Source organism: Mustelus asterias, chromosome 25 (assembly GCF_964213995.1).
Source record: "Mustelus asterias chromosome 25, sMusAst1.hap1.1, whole genome shotgun sequence".
Lineage (NCBI taxonomy): Eukaryota > Metazoa > Chordata > Chondrichthyes > Carcharhiniformes > Triakidae > Mustelus > Mustelus asterias.
The window spans coordinates 14,531,620-14,555,256 of NC_135825.1; the positions used below are offsets into that span (position 1 = coordinate 14,531,620).

Consider the following 23,637-nt stretch of genomic DNA (forward strand, 5'->3'; position numbering starts at 1 on the left):
CAAAATTCATAATGCTAAAGTGCAAAGGGACTTGGGAGTCCTAGTCCAGGATTCTCTAAAGGTAAACTTGCAGGTTGAGTCCGTAATTAAGAAAGCAAATGTAATGTTGTCATTTATCTCAAGAGGCTTGGAATACAAAAGCAGGGATGTACTTCTGAGGCTTTATAAAGCACTGGTTAGGCCCCATTTGGAGTACTGTGAGCAATTTTGGGCCCCACACCTCAGGAAGGACATACTGGCACTGGAGCGGGTCCAGCGGAGATTCACACGGATGATCCCAGGAATGGTAGGCCTGACATACGATGAACGTCTGAGGATCGTGGGATTATATTCATTGGAGTTTAGGAGGTTGAGGGGAGATCTGATAGAAACTTACAAGATAATGAACGGCTTAGATAGGATGGACGTAGGGAAGTTGTTTCCATTAACAGGGGAGACTAGGACGCGGGGGCACAGCCTTAGAATAAAAGGGAGTCACTTTAGAACAGAGATGAGGAGAAATTTCTTCAGCCAGAGAGTGGTGGGTCTGTGGAATTCATTGCCACAGAGGGCTGTGGAGGCCGAGACGTTGAGCGTCTTCAAGACAGAAATTGACAAATTCTTGATTTCTCGAGGAATTAAGGGCTATGGGGAGAGAGCGGGTAAATGGAGTTGAAATCAACCATGATTGAATGGTGGAGTGGACTCGATGGGCCGAATGGCCTTACTTCCGCTCCTATGTCTTATGGTCTTATGGTCTTATAACGGGCAATGCCATCAGCCAATTTGTCAACCAAGCTGTAGGTAAGGTAAAGGCTGTGAGATCATGTGAAGATTCTTGATCGACTACTTCAAGAATGGTTAACACTTCTGTTCATGGCGGACAGAGAAATTTTGTGGATTATCCGTTCAAAAGCATGAGGGGACTGGACAGAGAAGCTAGGGAAGATCTGTCCCCCTTATCATGAAAGGATCACAAATGAGAGGGTACAGACATTAAGTAGTTGCAATGCATCAAAGTTTATTCCATGATGTTAAAATTGGACAGATTTGGCAAAGCCCATACGATTGTTTCCTCTGTCAAAGATGGAATAATAAGACCCAATGAAGACATCTCCCAGAATCCAGAGTCCTCCACCAGAGCTTGGAAGGTACATGCCATCGAATCCACTTAAACAAGTACCTTGCTCCTGGAAAAAATGCAAAGAGTCAGAGTTAATTCCCCAGAACGACTTCATTGCAAATATTGAGTCTTCTGTAAGAATTTTTTTGAGAATCCCTATAGTGCAGAAGAGGCCATTTGGCCCATCGAGTCTGCACCAACTTTCCGACAGCAAATCTTACCCAGGCACTATCCACGTAACCCCACGTATTTATCCCACTGGTCCCCCTAACCTACACAATTTGGGACACAAAGGGGGCAATTTAGCATGGTCAATCCACCGAACCTGCGCAACTTTGGGCTGTGGGAGGAAACCGGAGCATCCGGAGGAAAACCACACAGACACGGGGAGATCATGCAAACTCCACACAGGCATTCACACAAGGCCAGAATTGAACCCGGGTCCCTGGTGCTGTGAGGCAGCCGTGCCAACCACTGTGCCACCTAGTCATAAAAAATGTCAATAACTTCCATGCTTCATTCTATGGTGATCATGCTATGTTAACTCAAATCAAATGAATGAACTGAAAACTATTTTCCCCTTTGACCTTGATTTTTTCCTTTGTCAACTGTAACCAACTCCACCAGTCAATTATCACCCAGTAACTCTCCAGGTTAAAGGAGAAACTAAAGTTTATCGTTTGATAGCAAAGAGGAGCCCTCACACAATTAACTTGTCAAGAATTTGTATAATGAGACAAGAAAATTAATTTATATCAGAAACATTGGACAAAGACATCGATTGTCAATGATTCACAAATAAAAGTGAAGACTTGGTGAAACTCAATAAAGGGTGAATTATGGGTAATCACTGCTAGTTAAAAACTGGGAAATTGAGAAGCATATTGGGTGGGATTTACTGGCTGTTCCTGCTGACCAGATCTTCCAGTCCCATTGATGGGGACCCAGTGGCGGAGGGTGTGAACAGCGGGAAGCCCATTTGACATTGGTGAGGCTGGAAGATCCTGCCACCGGCTAATGGCAGGCTGGCACTGCCACTGCAGCAGGGTGATGGGGGAGAAAATCCCACCCATTGGGCCCGATTTTACCAAAGCTTCGTGCCCGTTTTCGGGCAAATGGCCGTAAAGTTGGACGTCGTGCCTATGCTGCGATCCGCACCCGATTCCTAGTGGATCGCGCCTTTACCAGCGGCCAATTCGGGCGCCGTTCCAGTGCGCGCCCAAATCAGCCAGCGTGACGATTTACATGCATTTGCATGCATTTAAATCGACTTAATGAAGCGCGCACCCAACTTTACCATCAATTTCCCCTTTACCAGCGTTCGGCCCAATTCGCGTCCGTGCCTTTACCAACCTGATAAATAAAAGTCCAACTTGTACTTTTATTCGGCAGGGGAACCGCCGAGGCCCACCCTTCGCGGACACCCCTTCTACCCACCCCGGCTGGTAGTGAACCAGTGATGGTGCCAGGAGGGATCGGCCGCATACTTGCAGCAGAGCCCCCCTGACCAGACGATGAGAGTCACACCCCCTCTCCCCCCGCAATGGGATGATACATCACACCCCCATCACCCCCCCCACCACCCAGAGGATGAGACGTCATACCCCCTCTCCCCACCCCCCAATGGTATGATACGTCGCACCCCCTCCCCTCCCAGCCCCTTCCAGGGAATGAGATGTCACACACCCTCCCCTCCCACCCCCCCAGGGGATGATAAGTCACACCCCCTCCCCTCCTCCCACGCCCCAGGGGATGATAAGTCACACCCCCTCCCCTCCTCCCACCCTACCCTCCTCCCCCCCCCCCCCCATCCTCAACCAGAGGATGAACAACAGAGAGGCTCTCTCCGCTCTCTGCTTTTTTTTTCGCGCCCGGGCGCGTTGCCAGATTTTTTCCGAACTGCGCATGCGCAGTTCAGAGCTCCTATCGTTCTGGCGGCGCTAAGCCCCACCCACTGGACCGGCGCCGGAAAAAAGCGTATGGGTGCGCTGGAACGCGGCCTCCGGGCTCGGATCTATTTGACGCCCGTACCCAGCACTTAGTCTCTAAATGCTAAAATCAGGCCCACTGTGTCTCACACAGGAATAAGTACTTAAATTATATTGGCTGAAGTTTCTATTTAATGGAAACAAAGCAAGTGTAAATAATTTGATCCATCTGTCCACTGTTATTCTACACTTCACATGGATGGGTTCAGTTGTGACAATACAGACTGACACCATCTGGTACAAAGCAGCCCAAGTGACCGATAGACCATGCACCCACTTAGGAACTCATCGCTCCACCAATGATGAACCCCGGCGGCAGCATTCACCGTCTACAAGATTCCCTGTGGCAACTTGCCAGGTCTTCCTCAAAGACAAGTTTCACACCTGAAACCTGTACCATCTCAAAGGAGGAGAGCAGGAGGTGCATGGGAACGCTAAGTTCCTCTCCAAGTCACACGCCATCTTGACTTGGACACATCTTACCATTCCTTCATTGTTGCTGGATCAAAATCTTGGAACTTCTTTCTGAGCTGCACTGTACCCTCACAACAAGGGCTGCAGAGGTCGAAGAAAGTGTCTCACCACTGCCTTCTCAAGGGCAATTAAGGATGGGCAACAAATGCTGGCCTTGGCAGTGATACCCATATCCAAAGAGTTAATGCATAAGGACCTTCCCCTGCACTGTCAATTGAGATGAAAATTTATAGTTTCACGAAGAGTAGTATAGTTACTTAATCCTACCATTTTGGATATTTTCATTAATTTTCTGCTTAATTTCTCTTTATATAAACTGAGGAGCAATTTTACTGGATACCGAGGACAGAGAACATAGTCGAACCGTTCAAAATCAGCTTTGTCAAATTCAACCAAAAACATACCTGGAGCATGTATTGAGATGGAGTGAGGGGATAATCAATTCCATTGATTGTGAAGACTACATCAGGCATAATGTTAACCTCGAAACAGTTGGCGGAGTACTGTAAAACAGATAAAGCATAAAGCAACGATTGTGAGCAGAACGTTCTCAGGGAAATACTCGTGAGAAATATTCATCTAGCCAGTAAAATCAGTGACCTAATTATTGGATGCGCACTTGGTCATGTTTAACAGTAAGTGTGGATTATATACTGGCAGCAGTGCGGAAACGAGCCTGCAAGTGGACTTGCTGAGATTGTGGGAAGCTCCCTGTAACCTCACGGTGGGAACACTACAAGAAGGATGTGGAGGCTTTGGAGAGGGTACAGAAAAGATTTACCAGGATGTTGCCTGGTATGGAGGGCATCAGCTATGAGGAGAGGTTGGAGAAACTTGGTTTGTTCTCACTGGAACGACGGGGGTTGAGGGGCGATCTGATAGAAGTCTACAAGATTATGAGAGGCATGGACAGAGTGGATAGTCAGAAGCTTTTTCCCAGGGTGGAAGAGTCAATTACTAGGGGGCACTGGTTTAAGGTGCGAGGGGCAATGTTTAAGGGAGATGTACGAGGCAGATTTTTTTACACAGAGGGTGGTGGGTGCCTGGAACCCGTTGCCGGGGGAGGGATTGGAAGCAGATACCGCAGTGACTTTTAAGGGGCGTCTGGACAAATACATGAATAGGATGTGAATAGAGGGATATGGTCCCCGGAAGGGTAGGGAGTTTTAGTTAAGTCAGGTAGCATAGCCGAGCAAGCTTGGAGGGCCGGAGGGCCTGTTCCTGTGCTGTAATTTTCTTTGTTCTTAGTCCTTTGAATTATTTATCAGAGAAACAGAAGATTCCAGTTTCCGTTCCTGGTTGGCTGGGTGTGAAGTTTTGCCAGGCGGCACAGTGGTTACCACTGCTGCCTCACAGCACGAGGGATCCAAGTATAGTTCTGGCCTCGGGTGACTGTGTGTGGAGTTTGCACGTTCTCCCTGCATCTGCGTGGGTTTCCTTCGGGTGCTCCGGTTTCCTCCCGCAGTCCAAAGATGTGCAGTTTAGGTGGAATGGCAGTGCTAAATTGCCCCTTGGTATCCCAAGATGTGTAGGTTAGGGGGATTAGCGGGGTAAGAATGTGGAGAAATGGGGATAGCATCTGGGTAAGATGCTGTATTAGAGAGAGTTGGCGCAGACATGATAGGCTGAATGGACTTCTTCTGCACTGTAGGGATCCACTTCTCCAGCTTCCACCCTGAACACGTTAAAGAAGCCATCCCCTACGGACAAGCCCTCCGTATACACAGGATCTGCTCGAGTGAGGAGGATCGCAACAGACACCTCCAGACGCTGAAAGATGCCCTCATGAGAACAGGATATGGCGCTCGACTCATCAATCGACAGTTCCGACGCGCCACAGTGAAAAACCACACCAACCTCCTCAGAAGACAAACACGGGACACAGTGGACAGAGTACCCTTCGTCGTCCAGTACTTCCCCGGAGCGGAGAAGCTACGACATCTCCTCCGGAGCCTTCAACATGTCATTGATGAAGACGAACATCTCGCCAAGGCCATCCCCACAACCCCACTTCTTGCCTTCAAACAACTGCACAACCTCAAACAGACCATTGTCCACAGCAAACTACCCAGCCTTAAGGAGAACAGTGACCACGGCACCACACAACCCTGCCACAGCAACCACTGCAAGACGTGCCGGATCATCGACACGGGTGCCATCATCTCACGTGAGAACACCATCCACCAGGTACACGGTACATACTCTTGCAACTCGGCCAACGTTGTCTACCTGATACGCTGCAGGAAAGGATGTCCCGAGGCCTGGTACATTGGGGAAACCATGCAGACGCTACGACAATGGATGAATGAACACCACTCATCAATCACCAGGCAAGACTGTTCTATTCCTGTTGGGGAGCACTTCAGCGGTCACGGGCATTCGGCCTCTGATATTCAGGTAAGCGTTCTCCAAGGTGGCCTTCATGACACACGACAGCGCAGAGTCGCTGAGCAGAGACTGATAGCCAGGTTCGGCACACATGAGGACGGCCTCAACCGGGATCTTGGGTTCATGTCACACTATCTGTAACCCCCACAACTTGCCTGGACTTGCAAAATCTCACTGGCCGTCCTGTCTGGAGACAATACACATCTCTTTAACCTGTCCTTAATGCTCTCTCCCCTCATATTGTCTGTACCTTGAAGACTTGATTAGCTGTAAAGACTCGCATTCCAATCATTATTTATTATTCTGTAAAATGAGTTTGTGTCTTTATATGCCCTGTTTGCTGTTTATGAGCAGATCTCCCACTTTCCTGACGAAGGAGCAGCGCTCCGAAAACTAGTGGCATTTGTTACCAAATAAACCTGTTGGACTTTAACCTGGTGTTGTTAGACTCCTTACTGTGTTTACCCCAGTCCAACGCTGGCATCTCCACATCGGGGATCCTATGACACAGTCTTGGGTTGTTGGGCTTATGAAGGAGGAGGTGCTGAGGGACGTTACCCACCACCTCTATGAAGAAAACTAATAGACCATCAATTTTCCAAATGTTTTATTTTGGTCTTTCTGTAGCATTTCAATGTCAATTGTATAATGTTGATTTATTTATTTTCAGGTGGTGGATACTAACTGGAGATTCACTTGTGCGCCTACATATAAGAGGAGACTGAAACAGAGGTTGTTGGGTTTTGAAGTGTATGTTTATCATGTTTAGTTCTGTAAATAACTGCGTGTAAAATGTGTAAAAGTGAGGTGCAGTTCTATCCTTTACCACCTGGTTTTCTGCAGTCGAACAGGCAGGCTGCCACCCAGGTCACTTGGTGGGATTCATCTCCACTATTTGACAGCTCAGTTTCTCCAGATATCCCGGCAGTGATGAGGTTGGATTTACTGGACATTTAGGGACACCTAACACTGTGAATCTCTTCCCAACCCTCCTTTGTCAATTTCTTTGTTTGAAATTGGTGGATGCTTCATCCTTCACAAAACCATCAGGGATCAAAGATCATAGAATCGCTGCAGTGCAGAAGAGGCCATTCGGCCCATCGCGTGCACTGACTCTCTGGCAGAGTATCTTACCCAAGCCCTTTCCCCGCCCTATCCCTGTCAGAACAAACATTGACCATGTCTAATCCATATAACCTGTACACCTTGGATTGAGATTGCCCATTATTGGTAAATTAGGGGCAAGGATTGCGCTGAGATGAAATGTCCATGAAGGAACTTAATTGAGACGGCCCAAACTCCTTTCACTAGGGTTCTTGCAGCAAAGGCTGGGAATTTTTAACCCTTTAGTGGAGACTAAGTTCAGAACTAAATGTGAAAGGCAGAAGACAAATTCATATCATTCTCCATTCTCCCCACCCCATTGTACATTATTACGCTTCTGAAGAATGTTCTATGATATAACGTAAGAATTGGAGAGAAATTACAACATTCAGTCGACTGATTGATGTTTTTAGGTTTTTAAACTTTTTATAAAAAAATCTAAACCCCGAAATAAATAAAGCATCAGCTTATAAATACTACAAAATGAAAAGTACATCAGCAGAAACTCCTGGGGTTGATTTTAAAATCTGATATGTTCCATAGATGCTTACCAGGCCACCGTAAAATGGAGTTGCGCCAATGCTTTTCTGGATAGAGCTAATCTCTCCTTTGGGGCCAGTGAGCAGAGAAGTGCCAGTATCAACAATGGCCTGGCAGCCGCCATCACACGCCACAACCTGAAAATTGACTGTGATTCTGAAAGAGGAAAAGACATAACTGAACCCATTCTGTCCCAAAATCTCTCTGCTCCTCTACTTCTCCCTCCTTTTACCTACTCCTTAAAATCTACTTTTCTGACCAAGCATTTGATCACCAGTCCCACCTTCAGATAATATAACATGAAAATATGTTAGTACTACCCTTTGAACCTGCTCACCCATTCAGTAAGATCATAGCAAATCTTTGACCTGAATTCCACTTCCCGCATGTGATAACCCCCATGATCTCCATGGGGAATCATTAATTGACCTCTCTGATGGGCCATTTGAATCCGAGCTCCTTGGGGATTGGTAATTAGTCAACCAGGTGGAGCTCACATACCGAGCCCTGCATAAAGCAAGATCCTGAGCGGGTCCATTAACCTTTTGGTCCCGGTTAGGACCTGTTGTGTTCCCCACAGGCTTGTGGTTGTAGTTTATTTTCATTTTGTGCAATAATAGCACAGTTCCTTCACAGCTGACGCCTGGTGTTATTATACCGCGCTATCCCAATAACCATAATTCTCTTAGAATCCAAACATCGATCAAGCTATGTGTTGTTTACTCAGCCACTGAGCATCTGGGTCAACTCCAAAGATTCTCAACTCTTTGAGTAAAGAAATTTCTCTTCCAGTCCAAAATGGCTGAACATATATTCTGAGACTTTAAACGCTAACTCTATGCTTTCCAGCTCAAGGGAATATCTACCCTGTCTAATTTTATGTGCCCCGTCCACCTGCCAACCTACCCCCATTATTCAGCCCCATTATTTACATACTTATGTGTGTTTGACTTAAACTTTGTCCTCTGCATGATAGCCATCTTGAGCAGGGACCACCATCTTGCCATAGAACCTCCATAGAACCATAGAAAAGTACAGCTCAGAAACAGGCCTTTTGGCCCTTCTTGTCTGTGCCGAACCATTTTTTACCTTGTCCCACTGACCTGCACTTGGACCATATCCCTCCACACTCCTCTCATCCATGAACTCGTCCAAGTTTTTCTTAAATGTTAAAAGTGACCACTTTATCCGGCAGCTCATTCCACACTCCCACCACTCTCTGCGTGAAGGAGCCCCCCCTAATATTCCCTTTAAACTTTTCTCCTTTCACCCTTAACCCATGCCCTCTGGTTTTTTTTCTCCCCTAGCCTCAGCGGAAAAAGCCTGCTTGCATTCACTCTATCTATACCCATCAAAATCTTATACACCTCTATCAAATCTCCCCTCAATCTTCTACGCTCCAGGGAATAAAGTCCCAACTTATTCAATCTCTCTCTGTAACTCAGCTTCTCAAGTCCCGGCAACATCCTTGTGAACCTTCTCTGCACTCTTTCAACCTTATTTACATCCTTCCTGTAACTAGGTGACCAAAACTGTACACAATACTCCAAATTCAGCCTCACCAATGCCTTATATAACCTTACCATAACACTCCAACTTTTATACTCGATACTCCAATTTATAAAGGCCAATGTACCGAAGGCACTCTTTACGACCCTATCCACCTGTGACGTCACTTTTAGGGAATTCTGTACCTGTATTCCCAGATCCCTCTGTTCAACTGCACTCTTCAGAGTCCTACCATTTACCCTGTACGTTCTTCTTTGGTTTGTCCTTCCAAAGTGCAATATCTCACACTTGTCTGCGTTAAATTCCATTTGCCATTTTTCAGCCCATTTTTCTAGTTGGTCCAAATCCCTTTGCAAGCTTTGAAAATCTTCCTCACTGTCCACTACACCTCCAATCTTTGTATCATCAGCAAACTTGCTGATCCAATTTACCACATTATCATCCAGATCATTGATATAGATGACAAACAACAATGGACCCAACACCGATCCCTGCGGCACATCACTAGTCACAGGCCTCCACTCAGAGAAGCAATCCTCCACAACCACTCTCTGGCTTCTTCCATTGGGCCAGTGTCTAATCCAATTTACTACCTCCCCATGTATACCTAGCGACTGAACCTTCCTAACTAACCTCCCATGAGGGACCTTGTCAAAGGCCTTGCTGAAATCCAGGTAGACAACATCCACCGCCTTCCCTTCATCCACTTTCCTGGTAACCTCCGCGAAAAACTCTAATAGATTGGTCAAACATGACCTACCACGCACAAAGCCATGTTGACTCTCCCTAATAAGTCCCTGTCTATCCAAATATTTGTAGATCCTATCCCTTATCACACCTTCCAATAACTTGCCCACCACCGACGTCAAACTTATCGGCCTATAATTTCCCGGATTTCTTTTGGAACCTTTTTTAAACAACGGAACACATGAGCCATCCTCCAATCATCCGGCACCTCCCCCGTGAATACTGATATTTTAAATATGTCTGCCAGGGCCCCTGCAAGTTCAACACTAGCTTCCCTCAAGGTCCGTGGGAATACCCTGTCCGGTCCTGGGGATTTATCCACTCTGATTTGCCTCAAGACAGCGAGCACCTCCTCCCCTTTAATCTGTAAAGGTTCCATGGCCTCCCTACCAGTTTGCCCTATTTCCGTAGACTCCATGCCCGTTTCCTCAGTAAATACGGATGCAAAAAAACCATTTAGTATCTCCCCCATCTCTTTTGGTTCCATACACAGTCTACCACTCTGGTCTTCAAGAGGACCAATTTTATCCCTCACTATCCTTTTGCTCCTAACATACCTATAGAAGCTCTTTGGATTTTCCTTCACTCTGTCTGCCAAAGCAACCTCATGTCTTCTTTTATCCCTCCTGATTTCCGTCTTAAGTAGCTTCTTGCACTTTTTATACTCCTCGAGATCTGATGTGTTCCTTGCTGCCTATACATTTCATACAACTCTCTCTTCCTCTTAATCAGTGTTACAATCTCCCTCGAGAACCAAGGTTCCTTATTCCTATTTACTTTGCCTTTAATCCTGACAGGAACATACAAACTCTGCACTCTCAAAATTTCTCCTTTGAAGGCCTCCCACTTTCCATTTACATCCTTACCAGAGAACAGCCTGTGCCAATCCACACTTCCCAGATCCCTTCTCATTTCATCAAATTTGGCCTTTTTCCAGTTCAGAACTTCAACCCGAGGACCAGATCTACCCTTATCCACGATCAGGTTGAAACTAATGGCATTATGATCACTGGATCCAAAGTGTTCCCTCACACTCACATCCATCACCTGCCCTAACTTATTTCCCAATAGGAAATCCAATATCGTATCCTCTCTAGTTGGCACCTCTATATACTGATGTAGAAAATTCTCCTGAACACATTTTGCAAACTCTACCCCGTCTAAGCCTTTAACAGTATGCGAGTCCCAATCTATATGTGGAAAATTAAAATCTCCTACTATCACAACTTTGTGTTTCTTGCAGTTGTCAGCTATCTCTCCGCTGATTTGCTCCTCCAATTCTCGCTGACTATTGGGTGGTCTATAATACAACCCCATTAATGTGGTCATACCTTTCCTGTTTCTCAGCTCCACCCATAGGGCCTCTGTAGACAAGCTCCCTAATCTATCCTGCCTGAGTACCGCTGTAACATTTTCCCTGACCAACAATGCCACCCCCCCACCTTTTATCCCTCTGCCTCTATCCTGCCTGAAACATTGGAACCCTGGAACATTGAGCTGCCAGTCCTGCCCCTCCTGTAGCCAAGTTTCACTCATGGCTATAATGTCATATTTCCATGTGTCTATCCACGCCTTCAGCTCATCTGCCTTCCCCACAATACTCCTGGCATTGAAATAGACACACCTCAAAAGGTTATTTCCACCACACTCTACCCTTCCATTTGTGATTTTGCTTAAACTAACCTGCCTTTTTACCCCTGCTCCACCTCACTGACGATTGTTCCATGACATTTTCATGTCAATCTGTACCCTCATACTCCAATAAGCAGCGCACCCAATTTCTCACTCCTTAACTTTAATTGATTAATTTTAACGGATGGCAAATCAAATAATTGGTGCTGCTATATATTTAAAAGGATTGCAGGTTACTTTAAGAGCTGATCACATGGGGTTTGATGGTGATGTCATTAGGGTGTTTGCAGAGGTTTCTGTTTCACTTGCAGTTTGTACTCTGTGCAGCTCCAGGAACAGCTCTTTCAATAAAACCTGTTGTGTGTTAGTTTGAATCTATGGACAAAGTTAATGAATTTAAGCAATTAGCATATTGTTACACGATGCCACTCTCATTAGAACATGGAAATTGTCTTTAGGAATAGCTGCTAAAATTCCAGTGGTGGGCAGGATGGGAGAATTCCTGCCCATGTATGAAAACCACATTCTTTTCTTTTTGTGTAGATCGCACAAGCCCCAACATAGTTAGGACACTGCACGTACATGATTCACCATGTACTCCGAGGGTGTGCTGTTGTGCAATGTTCTGCAATAAGTTACCCTCAGATATATTGAGCCCTTGCTTACTCAGACTAGATTTAAACAATGGTCCAAATACCCTTGTCGACATCAACATGGATGAAGTGGAAATGGTCGAGAGTTTCAAGTTACCAGATGTCCAGATCACTAACACCCTCTCTTGATCTCTCCACGCCAACGCTTTAGTTAAGAAAGTGCACCAACACCTCTACTTTCTCAGAACGTGAAGGAAATTCGGCATATCCGCTCTGACTCTCACCAATTTTTACAGGTGCAGCACAGAAAGCATCCTTTCTGGATGTATCACAGCTTGGTACGGCTCCTGCAATGTCCAAGACTGCTGGAAACTACCAAGGGTTGTGAATGTAGCCCAATCCATCATGCAAACCAGCCTCCCATGCATTGACTCCGTCTACACTTCCCGCTGCCTCGGAAAAACAGCCAGTATGATCAAGGACCTCACGCACCCCAGACGTACTCTCTTCCACCTTCTTCCGCCGGGAAAAAGATACAAAACTCTGCGACCACATACCAAAAGAGCCAAGAACAGCTTCTCCCTTTCTGTACTCCCTAGCTATGACTGTAGCACTATATTCTATACTCTCTCCTTTCAGTCTCCCCTATGTACTTTATGAATGGTATGCTTTGTCTGTGTAGTGCAAGAAACAATATTTTTCATTGTATCCCAATACACGTGACGATAATAAATCAAATCAAATCAATTGTGGTCTGGAAGGTATCCGTTAGTTGGCTAGTTTCATGTGTTTTTCACTGAATGTTGAAAGCTGTTACGCACAAACACAATTGCTACTCAAGTATTTCCACATCAAATACATGATTTTCAATGTTGCGTACATTGTGATTGTTACAGAATGCATGTCAACTGTACAAAGGATTGGTCATTTACCTGTCCACGCTGATTTGCCAGTAAGTTTCGTGAGTGACGGGCACCCATTTAATTTCACCAGTGTAGTGGCTTGGATCAACTTCACCAAAAACAACTTCACTTCCATATGCATCATTCTCTCTGTAAAACAATTCAACCTGAGTGTCAGTTTCAGCAATGAGCTGTCTGATATTGAAATGAATAGTAACAGAACATCAGACATTCCTGAGCAGCCATGTTTAATTTTGCACTCGCACAATGTGGTGTCATTAACCATTGAAAATCAGATCAAAGCCAGTCGCCAAAATCTTGCTGCCGTTGACGATCATGAGCTCCCGCGGACGGCACGCTCCCACCACAGGTTTCCTGGCAGCAAGGGGAGTGTTCATTGGGAATCATAGAATCATAGAACCATACAGTGCAGACGAGGCTTTTCCACCCATCGAGTCTGCACCGACACGTGTGAAACACTCGACCTCCCACCTAATGGGAAACCCCATTGATAACGGCAGGACCCTAACATCACGCTGCGAGCGAGCGCTGCACTATCTCCTGTCGCCGCGAAATACACCACAGAGAGGGAGGAAAATCCCCGCTCAACACTTTTCGAAAAGAAAACCCACTTGATTCTCTCTGTGCTGATTGGAATTAAGCATCGTTGTTTCCAAAATCCCTGAACGGGATTGCAATTGTCCAATTTCCCATTGTGGATCTAAAAATCAATTTAAAAAAGTCGAAAGGAGTTGAATTTGTCCACTGGGATCCAGTTGGATTTGCTTTGAACCTTGCTAGAAGATGAAGAGCTGCATGATATGAAAACAGTTCTTGAGCTTGACTGAAGGAGCATCAATTAGGGCAAGGAAAGACTATTGTATTCTCTGGCTTTGTGATAACTATAAGTGAATCCCCCATTTTATGCAGGGTGCTACTACATAGGAGCTTACAAATTAGGAGCAGGAGTGGGCCACTCGGCCCTTTGACCCTGTTCCGCCAAGATCATGGCTGATCTGATTGTAACCTCAACCCCACATCCCTGCCTACCTCAAATGACCTTTTACCCACTGCGATGGAAGTGCAACGAAGCTCAGAAAACGTACCTGGTCAGGTAAAAAGCAAACAGGTCCAGCTGCACCAGATTCTGAGTCATCATGTTATCAAACACAGGTGTAACACCGGATGATGCAATGCTTGGATAGGCCAACCCAAGAATCCCATCAAATTCAGGATTGGAGAATGAGTGGCCAGGTTCGGTCTCACTTAAGCCAAGTTCCTGGTTTGTGACAGCTATGCCTGATACCTGGAAGAAAGAAGAACGCTAACTTGTTCTGAGGAACTATTACACTGAGAGTCACCAATAAACCATATTGTTATCTGGGTCACACAAGACCTGAACTTAATGAATACAGCAATAGTGAGAAAGCCTAGCAATTTTGTAGAAAATCCACAGCTGTTTCCGAACACACATAACATCACAGGAACCAAATGTATCATCACCTGTGTAGCAAACTATGCATGTGTGCCCTACATGGGATCCAGGGTAAGGATGACATACGAACATATCAATTAGAAGTAGGCTACTCGGCTCCTTGAGCCTGCTCCACCATTCAATGAGGTCAGGACTGATCTGATTTTAACCTCAACCGCACATTACTGCCTACTCGCGATAACCTTTCACCCCCTTGCTTATCAAGAATCTATCTACCTCTGCCTTAAAAGTATTCTAAAACACCACCTCCACCACCTTTCGAGGAAGAGAATTCCAAAGATACATAACTCTCAAAGAAAAATATTTTCCACATCTCAGTCTTAGAATGGGTGACCCCTTATTTTTAAATGGTGACCCCGATTTCTAGATTCTCCCACAAGAGAAATATCCATTCCACACCCACTTTATCAAGTCCCCTCAGGCTCTTCCATATTTGAATCCAGTCGCCTCTTACTCGTCTAAACTCCAGCAGATACAAGCCTAGTCAGCCCAGGCTTTCATCATAAGACAACCTGCAAGGGGAACCTGGAGGTACTGGTGTTCCCATGTGCCTGCTTTCCTTTGCCTTCTGGGGTTGAGGGTTGAGGGTTTAAAAATTGCTGTTGATGGAGCCTTGATAAGTTGCTGAGGTGCATCTCACAGATGGCTGCCTCTGTGGACCAGTGGGGGAGGTAGGGAATCTTGTGGTTGGTTGAGTGGGGTGCTGATAAAGCAGGCTTCAGCTTCTTGAGTGCTGCTGGAGCTGCACTCATCCAGAAAAATGAAGCGTATTCCAACACACTCCTCATTATTTCCTTCTAGATCAAAGAATCATTGACGCACAGAATCCTGGAAGTTCAGAAAGAGGCCATTCGGCCCACCGGGTCAGCACCGGCACTCTGACAGAGCATTTTACCCAAGTCCTCTCCCCACAACCCCACATGTTTACCATGGCTACACACCTAGGGGCACTGAGGAGCAATTAAGCGTGGCCAATCCACCTAACCTGAGCATCATTGGACTGTGGGAGGAAATTAACACAGACATGGGGAGAACATGAAGACTCGACACAGACAGTCACCCAAGGCTGGAATTGAACCCAGGTGCTAGCTACTGGGCCACCATGGTGGACAGACTTTGAAAAGTCAGGAGTTGAGTGACACATTGCAGAATTCCCAGTCTCTGATCTGCTGTCGAGGTCACAGTATTTATTTGGTGACTTTGATTGCGTTTCTGGTCATTGTGAAGATCCAGATCTGATAGTGGAAGATATTAATATTCAGCCAACGCACACGTGAATGGACATGATAAGAATTTTGACGTTATTCTGTCTTAACATTGTTAGTAAGTTACGATATACTTACAGTGACTGTGTCATAGCCCAGGGTGCCAGTCATACTGCCGGAACCGTACTGAATGGATAGTGGTTGGTTCGTTGCCCGATAAGTTGAAGACTGACTTGGTGAAAATTTCTTGTGGTTTTCTGCAAAAATAGAATTCAATTTAACGGTTTGGTTATTTTATTCCACAGCTGATTCAAGCACAGATCCGACCAATAATTCTTCATTGGTCGCACTGTTTGTTTCTGTTGTATTTTACACTCATTTCACTTCAGGGATGATGGTGCTGGTGAATGAACCACTTTACATTTCAGGCACCCAGCTTTTGTGATGAACATGGTGAAGTAAAGCATGGGTTCGATGTGGAGGAAAGGCCTCTGCTGTCGGACACAATTTCACCATTTTTCATTTCTTAACACAATCATCAATGGTTTCTCTGGGTGAGATTTCCATTTCGTTTCATACATGGGCCGTGTTCATGTGGACATTCATGATTGCTAAGATACAATTTGGACTGCCCAGGTTGATTTCACATAGGAGGCCTTATCCCATCAATGTGAAATGATATGATGGCTACAATTCTCTGACATCACCCGCAGCTGGGGTTCTCCAGTCCCGCTGCAATGAATGGAGATTTGGCTGAGCGCCAAATTCTCCATTCTCACTGGCAGTGGTAGTGGGGCGTGCGAGACTGAAGAATTCCGGCCAATGCCTTTCACAACCACAGGACATGCCTGAGTGCTTCAGAACCAATGAGGTACTTTTGAAGTGTTGTAATATAATGGCAGCTAACTTGTACACAGCATGCTCCCGCAATAAGCAAAGCGATAATCTGTTTTGGTGGTGTTCATTGAGGGTTAATTATTGCCCAACACATCCAAGAGAACACCTTTTCACTTCTTTGGAAACACTGCGATGGAATCTTTAACTTGTGCCTCAGAGGGTGTACAAGGCCTTGGTTAGAGTCTGATCCAAAATTTAACACTCCCAACAATACAACATTCCCTCAGAACTACGCTGGAGCGTCGCACAAATTTTTCCGCTCAAATCTCTGGAACGGGATTTGAACTCACCACCTTCTGGTGTAGAAGAGCAAATGTTACCCATCGATTAAGACTGACCCTGTCTGGGCTGGATTCAAACTCAATTCCCCAAGTGAAAGCCTAAGAGCCACATAATTCCAGCACATCTTTTTGTAGCATTAGTTTCTTTCGTTAAGCATCCTTCATAGATTTCATGCTGATGTTGCCTGGAGCAACTCCTACCAGGAGATCTACCATCATGATCTGTCACACTCATCCGCCTTGCACCATCCTCACACGTCCACTGCAGCTCATCTGCAACCACTCTGTGATTCCTGTCACCCAACTACAGCTATGTTGACTCCTCCTTCTGCTGCCTCTCACTAACAGAGATCTCTGTAGTTTCCAGCTCTGACCACATGGCCAAAATAGTGACATTTTCTTTTCTGGATGTCACTTTTAAGATCTATTTTTGCTCTTGCAATTTCAGGCACCCTGCCATTTGTCTTACAGTCTGTATATTAAAATTTTAGCATGCGATCGTCTCAGCGAACACATTTCAAAGGCCCCTGTTTTCTTTCACTGATCTTTACTTGCTTTCCAGATTTCTGAGGCAGGCAGGAAAGTGGATAGAATGCACCATCTTTTTCCTTCATTTTTCCCTTGTTACAAGTTTGACTTTTGTGGCAGCAGAGACGGCTTCCCATTGGCTGCCAGCGGGATCTTCCAATCCCGTCGATGTCTATGATATTGTGTGTGGCTCATCCAACACGTTGCTGGGTAACCCACCATGGGGGTTGCCATTGGCAGGACTGGAAGATCCCGCCAATGGGAATGACTGGAAAATCCTGCCCATTGAGTCAATTAGCTGAACTTTCAGATGATATGGACTCACCGAATATTTCCAACTCTTAACCCTCTTAGTCATTTTTAGTACCTTTATGCGTCCTTTAACTTGTGATCGATTAAGCGTGTGCCCTTGGACACTTTCTGAGTCAGATAATTCCTAATGGGAGGAAATCTTGGGAAGACTGCTCATGGATACTTACGGCAAGATGGGCTGTTGCAGTAAACTGAGGTGACCCAAAGGTTGGATGAACCAGTGTCAAAGATGACGGAAAAGCTCTGTGGTGGGGTTCCAATGCTGATGTGTCCAAAGTAAGACATCTGGAGAGATATTTTAATAGATGAATCAAGTTAAGTTAGAATTTACTATAAGTTGCATTGCTGCATTTCAGTACTTGTGGGCACATTGGGAGATTTCCCTGTTCCTGAACTTAAGTGCATTGGACTGTCTCGGTGAAGCTCATAGAAACAAAGGATGTTGGGTGGATGGCTCCATGCCTGTATAGGAATCTGCCTGATTTTCCATTATATGCTGTAGTGACAATCCTGGACACCCCGTCACTGGAACAAACAGACCCGAGTCATTGAGAATGAAGGCTATTGTGATCCCATGTTTGAGCACAGTGTTAGTTTACATGTGTGGACTAATGATACTTTTGCCTTCGTCTCATTGCCATATCCAAACTGTAGTTGCCTTGTACAACTGCAGGTCCATCTTCAGACCTTGGATTTGGCAAATCAACTTTCTCCAAATCGTGCTGGAAAATCTGACTCCGATTTTTCAGCCTTCTGAATTGTTGGGCCAGACTGAATCAAATTGTGTCTTCTTATTCAAATCATGAGTGTCGCTGGCTGGGCAGCATTTATTGCCCATCCATAGTTGTCCGAGGGCAGTTGAGAGTGAAGCACATTACTGTGGCTCTGGAGTCACATGGAGGCCAGATCATGTAAGGACAGCAGATTTCCTTCCCTATGGGACATTAGTGAACCAGATGGGTTTTTCCGGGAATCAACAATGATATTTTTTATTTTTTATTGAATTCAAATTCCATCATCTGCGGTCGTGGGATTTGAACCCGGGTCCCCAGAATATTAGCTGAGTTTTCTGGATGAATAGTCTCGCAACAATATCACTCGGTCATTGCCTCCCCTTAACCTTGAGCTATGCTGAACTTTGATCTGGGTGGAAATTTCCAGCTGTTCATGCCAGTGGGATTTTCCATCCCCACTGCGGTGAGCAGAGCTGAGCGCGCAATTACTGTCCTTGCTTGCAGGGGTCGGAGGAATGGCTGGAAAATTCAGGCCATGATTTTCCTGTTCTAAATGCTTATCTTCAAGACTGCTCATGGTAACCACTTCACCTGACCTCTGTCCCCCTCGGTACAAAGTTCCTAATCAATGCCTTCATCATCTTAAGTGCTGATTTTTCAAATGCCTCCACCTATCCAATGTTCACATGCTTTAGTTAGTTCAACGCTCTGTAGCTGATCCCTTATTCCCAAGTTCCGGATTGTGCATACCTCTGTCCTTATCTCAGAGAAGCTGCCTTCCAAGTGTAGGCTTCCTCATTCCATTGTTCACACCATCTCCACTCTATCTTCAACGCTCTTCACCTGTCATCGTATATCCCAGACCACAATCTCCACTCCCCGGAACAGGCAATATTTCAGAACTAAATGGTGGGTGAGTGTTATCCCTCCCCGATTAGTGGAGCAGTTAAAGTGGAGTGACTCTATTCGTCACTCTGGCTGCTAATTTGCTATTGGCTTTAACAGCAGATGAGGCTTCTGCTGTTGCTTGGGAGACTCTCATTAACAAACGAAAACTGGACTCTCCGGAATGGTGGCACTTCCCTGCTGCCTGGCCAGGAAATACTGTTGAGAAGTCAGTGCGTCCAATGAAGCAAAGTGAATAAAAAAGACTCAAATTAGTAGGGCTGGAAGGAACAACAGTATTTTGATGGACCCCACATGGGGAGCTTGGGCCCCCGCTGCTCCAGGCTGCCCATCACACCCGGTTGTAAGACTTTTACCACACTCTTCCCTCGAGGACTGAACTTGATGACAGCAAAAAATCTCCTGATCCTGGCAATGGGTCATCCGATCTTCACCCTGACATTTCCCCCCAGCCCCACCTACAATATTCTCGATATTGTCGGACTAATATTGAATATTCACAAATACTGCTGAGGTAGATAAAACACTCACTTTTATTGGAACACATCTAACTGTGATTACATTTCACCATGAGGTTGTACAAGCGAGAGAGCAAGATCATGTGATCTCGCATCAGGTCCTCGAGCCTCCTGCGCCATTGGATAAGATCATGGCTGATCTGATTTTCACCTCAACTGCACATTCCTGCCACCCTCTTCCTTATCAAGCACATCCGCCTTAAAAATATTCAAAGACACTGCTTCGACCACCTTTTGAGGAAGAGAGTTCCAAAGATTCATAACCCTCTGAGAGAAAAAAATTCTCCTCATCTCTGTCCTAAATGGGTGACCCCCTATTTTTAAACAGCGTCACTATTTCAAGATTCTCCTGCAAGTGAAAACATCCTCTCCACTTTGGAGTGTGGGAGAAAATCGGAGAACCTGGAGGAAACCCACGCAGATGCAGGGAGAACATGCAAACTCCACGCAGACAGTCACCCGAGGCTAAAATTGAACACGGGTCCTTGGCGCTGTGAGGCAGCAGTGCTAAACCATGCTGTCCTTTGCCTCAAAAAAACTCAAAAGGATTACTTACGTCCAAGTAGTTCGAAAGTGGCTCTGTAGCCATGGACTCGGTGTTGAAGAGTCCGGTATATTTGGTGTATGGATTGTACGAGTGCGTGCTCAGATATTCCTCGAGAAGTCCACGTTCTTTAAGATATTGGCGGGTAGATTTACCCTTCCTCAAGGGAACCCTGTGAAGATAAACAAGACACACATTAGGAGTTGAATCAACATTATGAACATCCTGCACTATAGACCTTTTAATTAAAGTACAGAATGTGAACTAAATGTGAACTAGCATTGTGACAATGGAGAAAAATATTACAGTCACAAAATACTTGCTTTCAAAACCGTGTGTTAGCTGGAATGTTTGTATAAAGAACAAGAAGGCAGTTTGGCCTTGATGTTAACTCGGGACAGAATCAATGCATTCTCCTGGGGGAACCGGGGGAAAGTGACAAAGTCACATGTCGAGGCTTTAACCCGTTTTTTATTAGAAATATATCTATCTCCTTCTTGAATCCATTTAACGATTCCGACTCCACCGCACTATGGGGTAGCAAGTTCCATAAATTCTCTGCGAGACGTTTCTCCTCTTCCCAGTTTTGAATCTATTGCCTCTCAACCTATACCTGCAACCTCTTGTTCCAGATTGCCCCATAAGAGGAAACATTTGGTCTACGTTTACTCTGTCAATCCCTTTTAAGATTTTATATACCTCGATCAGATCCCCTCTCATCCTTCTAAACTCTAGTGAGTATCAGCCCAAACTGTTCAATCTCTTTTCGTATGCGAAGGAAAGAGAAATGCCATCACCTCCTGATCCGACTATAAATGCAAAATACTGCTGATGCTGGAAATCAGAAATAAAATTGTTTTCACAAAAGATCTTTGATAGAAAATGCTGGAGGAAGAAACAATTGGTAAGAATGGGAATTTAGAGACATAGGTTTGATGAAATGAATGGCCCAAATCTTTTGTTCTCCGGATTGTCGGTGACTGAACATACATTCAAAGATGCGCTTCGGGACATTGTGGAAGTCCTCACTCACTGACCGACGTGCGAATTGCCCGGAAAGCTTCAACTTTCAATGGACAATTCCCCTGCTCTCTATGACCCATCACGAATGTCTCCAGCTCTGTGCTGGGGTTGGAGACTTTGGACCGTTGTGCCGTACATACCTGGCCTCTCATCAGAACTGCTTATCTACCTACCTGATCGCGCATTCAGAGAGCTGGAGGCAAGCGAGTGTAATGAGCAGCCACTTCATCTTGGCAGGTACTGGTCTAGACGCTGTGAGATTTGTGAGTGCTCTGGCTGTTTTTATACTATTCTGTATCAAACCGATGCCCTTTTTCAAAAAGTCAAATAATGTAGATTGTTAAAAATATCGTGACTAATTGCTTGGGTCAGGGCACACACAGATTCTCCATGTTAATTAATAATAATCATAGATATTTTGAGATTTTGTATGTCAAGCTTAAAGGAGGCCACGTGTATATTTATAAAGAAAGATAACATTTAGTCCTTGTGGTTTGAACTTGTTCCATAGATTGGCCACGTTTAGCACTTGGAAAGTACTCTGATTATCAAAACCGAGACCCTAGGCCTATTGTTCATTTATTTCAAAAATTAATAGAAAGAAAAATACCTGCATTTTTATAACACATTTTTCTCAGCCAGTGAATTGCATTTAAGCATAGTCACTACTGTAATGTCAGGAATATGGCAGCCAATTTGTACGCAGCAAGCTCCCAGAAAGAATTTGAAACAAAAATATTCCTTTCTCACTGTTACAAAACCAATGCTCAGAGTGGATGGGGCAAGCCTCTCATCGATCACCCTACTTGCTCCAAAAACCAATTCAAATTGTATCCAATTCATGGTCCCACAAAAGAGACATATTAGATCCAAGCTGACAAAAAATGTGTCTCAGCCTTTTTGCTAAGAGAAACCTCCCAGAGGGAAACATGATAATGACCAGATAATCTATTCCTCCTGATGATGATTGAGGGATGATTATTGGCCAGAAGACCAGGGACAACATATACTTTTACATGCATGTTGGGCTTTGGAGCTAGGGATAGCGGTGGCAATAGGACCCATCGCTTTCCACGGCATGGCTGCCCAGAAATCATTCCCACTCTCACAACCTGCTTTTGAAAACTGTCAGAAGTCGATAGTTGACCTGTTTGGCCAGTTTATGAATTCAACATACTTGGCCATCAATTCCAGGAGTGGGAATTGAACGCAGAGACATGGAGTCAGAGAGTAGTAGACTTTAACAGCACAGAAAGAGGCCATTTGGCTCATCATGTCTGTGCCCGGCCACCAAACACCTCGCTCTTCTTATCCCATTATCCAGCACTTGGTCCATAGCCTTGTATGCGATGGTGTTTCAAGTGCTCATCTAAATGCTTCTTAAATGTAATGAAGGTTCCTGTTTCTGCCACCCTTTCAGGCAGTGAATTCCAGATTCCCACCACCCTCTGGATGAAAACATCTTCCCTCAAAATCCCTCTAAATTGCCTGCTCCTTACCTTAAATCTATGCCCCTGGTTTTTGACCCATCGATTAAGGGGAAAAGTTCCTTCCTTTCCACCCTATCTATTCCCCTCATAATTTTGTACACCTCGAATAGGTTCTCCCTCAGCCCTCTCTGCTCTAAGGCAAACAACTCCAGCCTCTCATCATAGCTGAAACACTCCAACCCAGGCAACAACCTGCTGTATCTCCTTTCTAGTGCAATCCCATCCTTCCTACAGTGTGGTGACCAGAACTGCACACAATACTCTAGCTGTGGTCTAACGAGTGTTTTATACAGCTCCATCATAACCTCTCTGCTCTTACACTCAATGCCTCGGCTAATAAAGGCAAGTATCCTAAATGCCTTCTTAACCACTTTATCTACCTGTCCTGCTGCCTTCAGGAATCTTTGGATATGCACCCCATTGTCCCTCTGGACCTCTGTACCGCCTAGCGACCTACCATTCCCCATTATTCCCTTGCCTTGTTAGTCCTCCGAAAATGCATCACCTCATGCTTTTCAGGGTTAAATTCCATTTATCACTGTTTTGTCCATCTGACCAGCCGTCTATATAGCCCTGTAATCTAAAACTTTCCTCCTCGCTATTTACCACACCACCAATTTTTGTGTCACCTGCGAACTTACTGATCGTACCCCCCACATTCACATCTAGATCATTAATGTACACACAAACAGCGCGGGACCCAACACTGATCCCTGCAGCACACC

General features: G+C 45.2%; 1 protein-coding gene across 1 annotated transcript; it reads right to left on the reverse strand.

The window, feature by feature from the left end:
- Positions 1-1,013: 1,013 nt before the first annotated feature.
- Positions 1,014-21,651, reverse strand: LOC144511713 (pepsin A-like). The gene is made up of 9 exons (XM_078241939.1): positions 21,596-21,651; positions 20,412-20,571; positions 17,865-17,982; positions 15,818-15,936; positions 14,086-14,285; positions 13,010-13,129; positions 7,608-7,752; positions 3,969-4,067; positions 1,014-1,169 (listed from the first exon to the last, which is right to left on the reverse strand). The coding sequence occupies exons 1-9, from the start codon at positions 21,649-21,651 to the stop codon at positions 1,014-1,016; spliced, it is 1,173 nt and encodes a 390-aa protein (XP_078098065.1).
- Between the last annotated feature and the right edge of the window lie 1,986 nt (positions 21,652-23,637).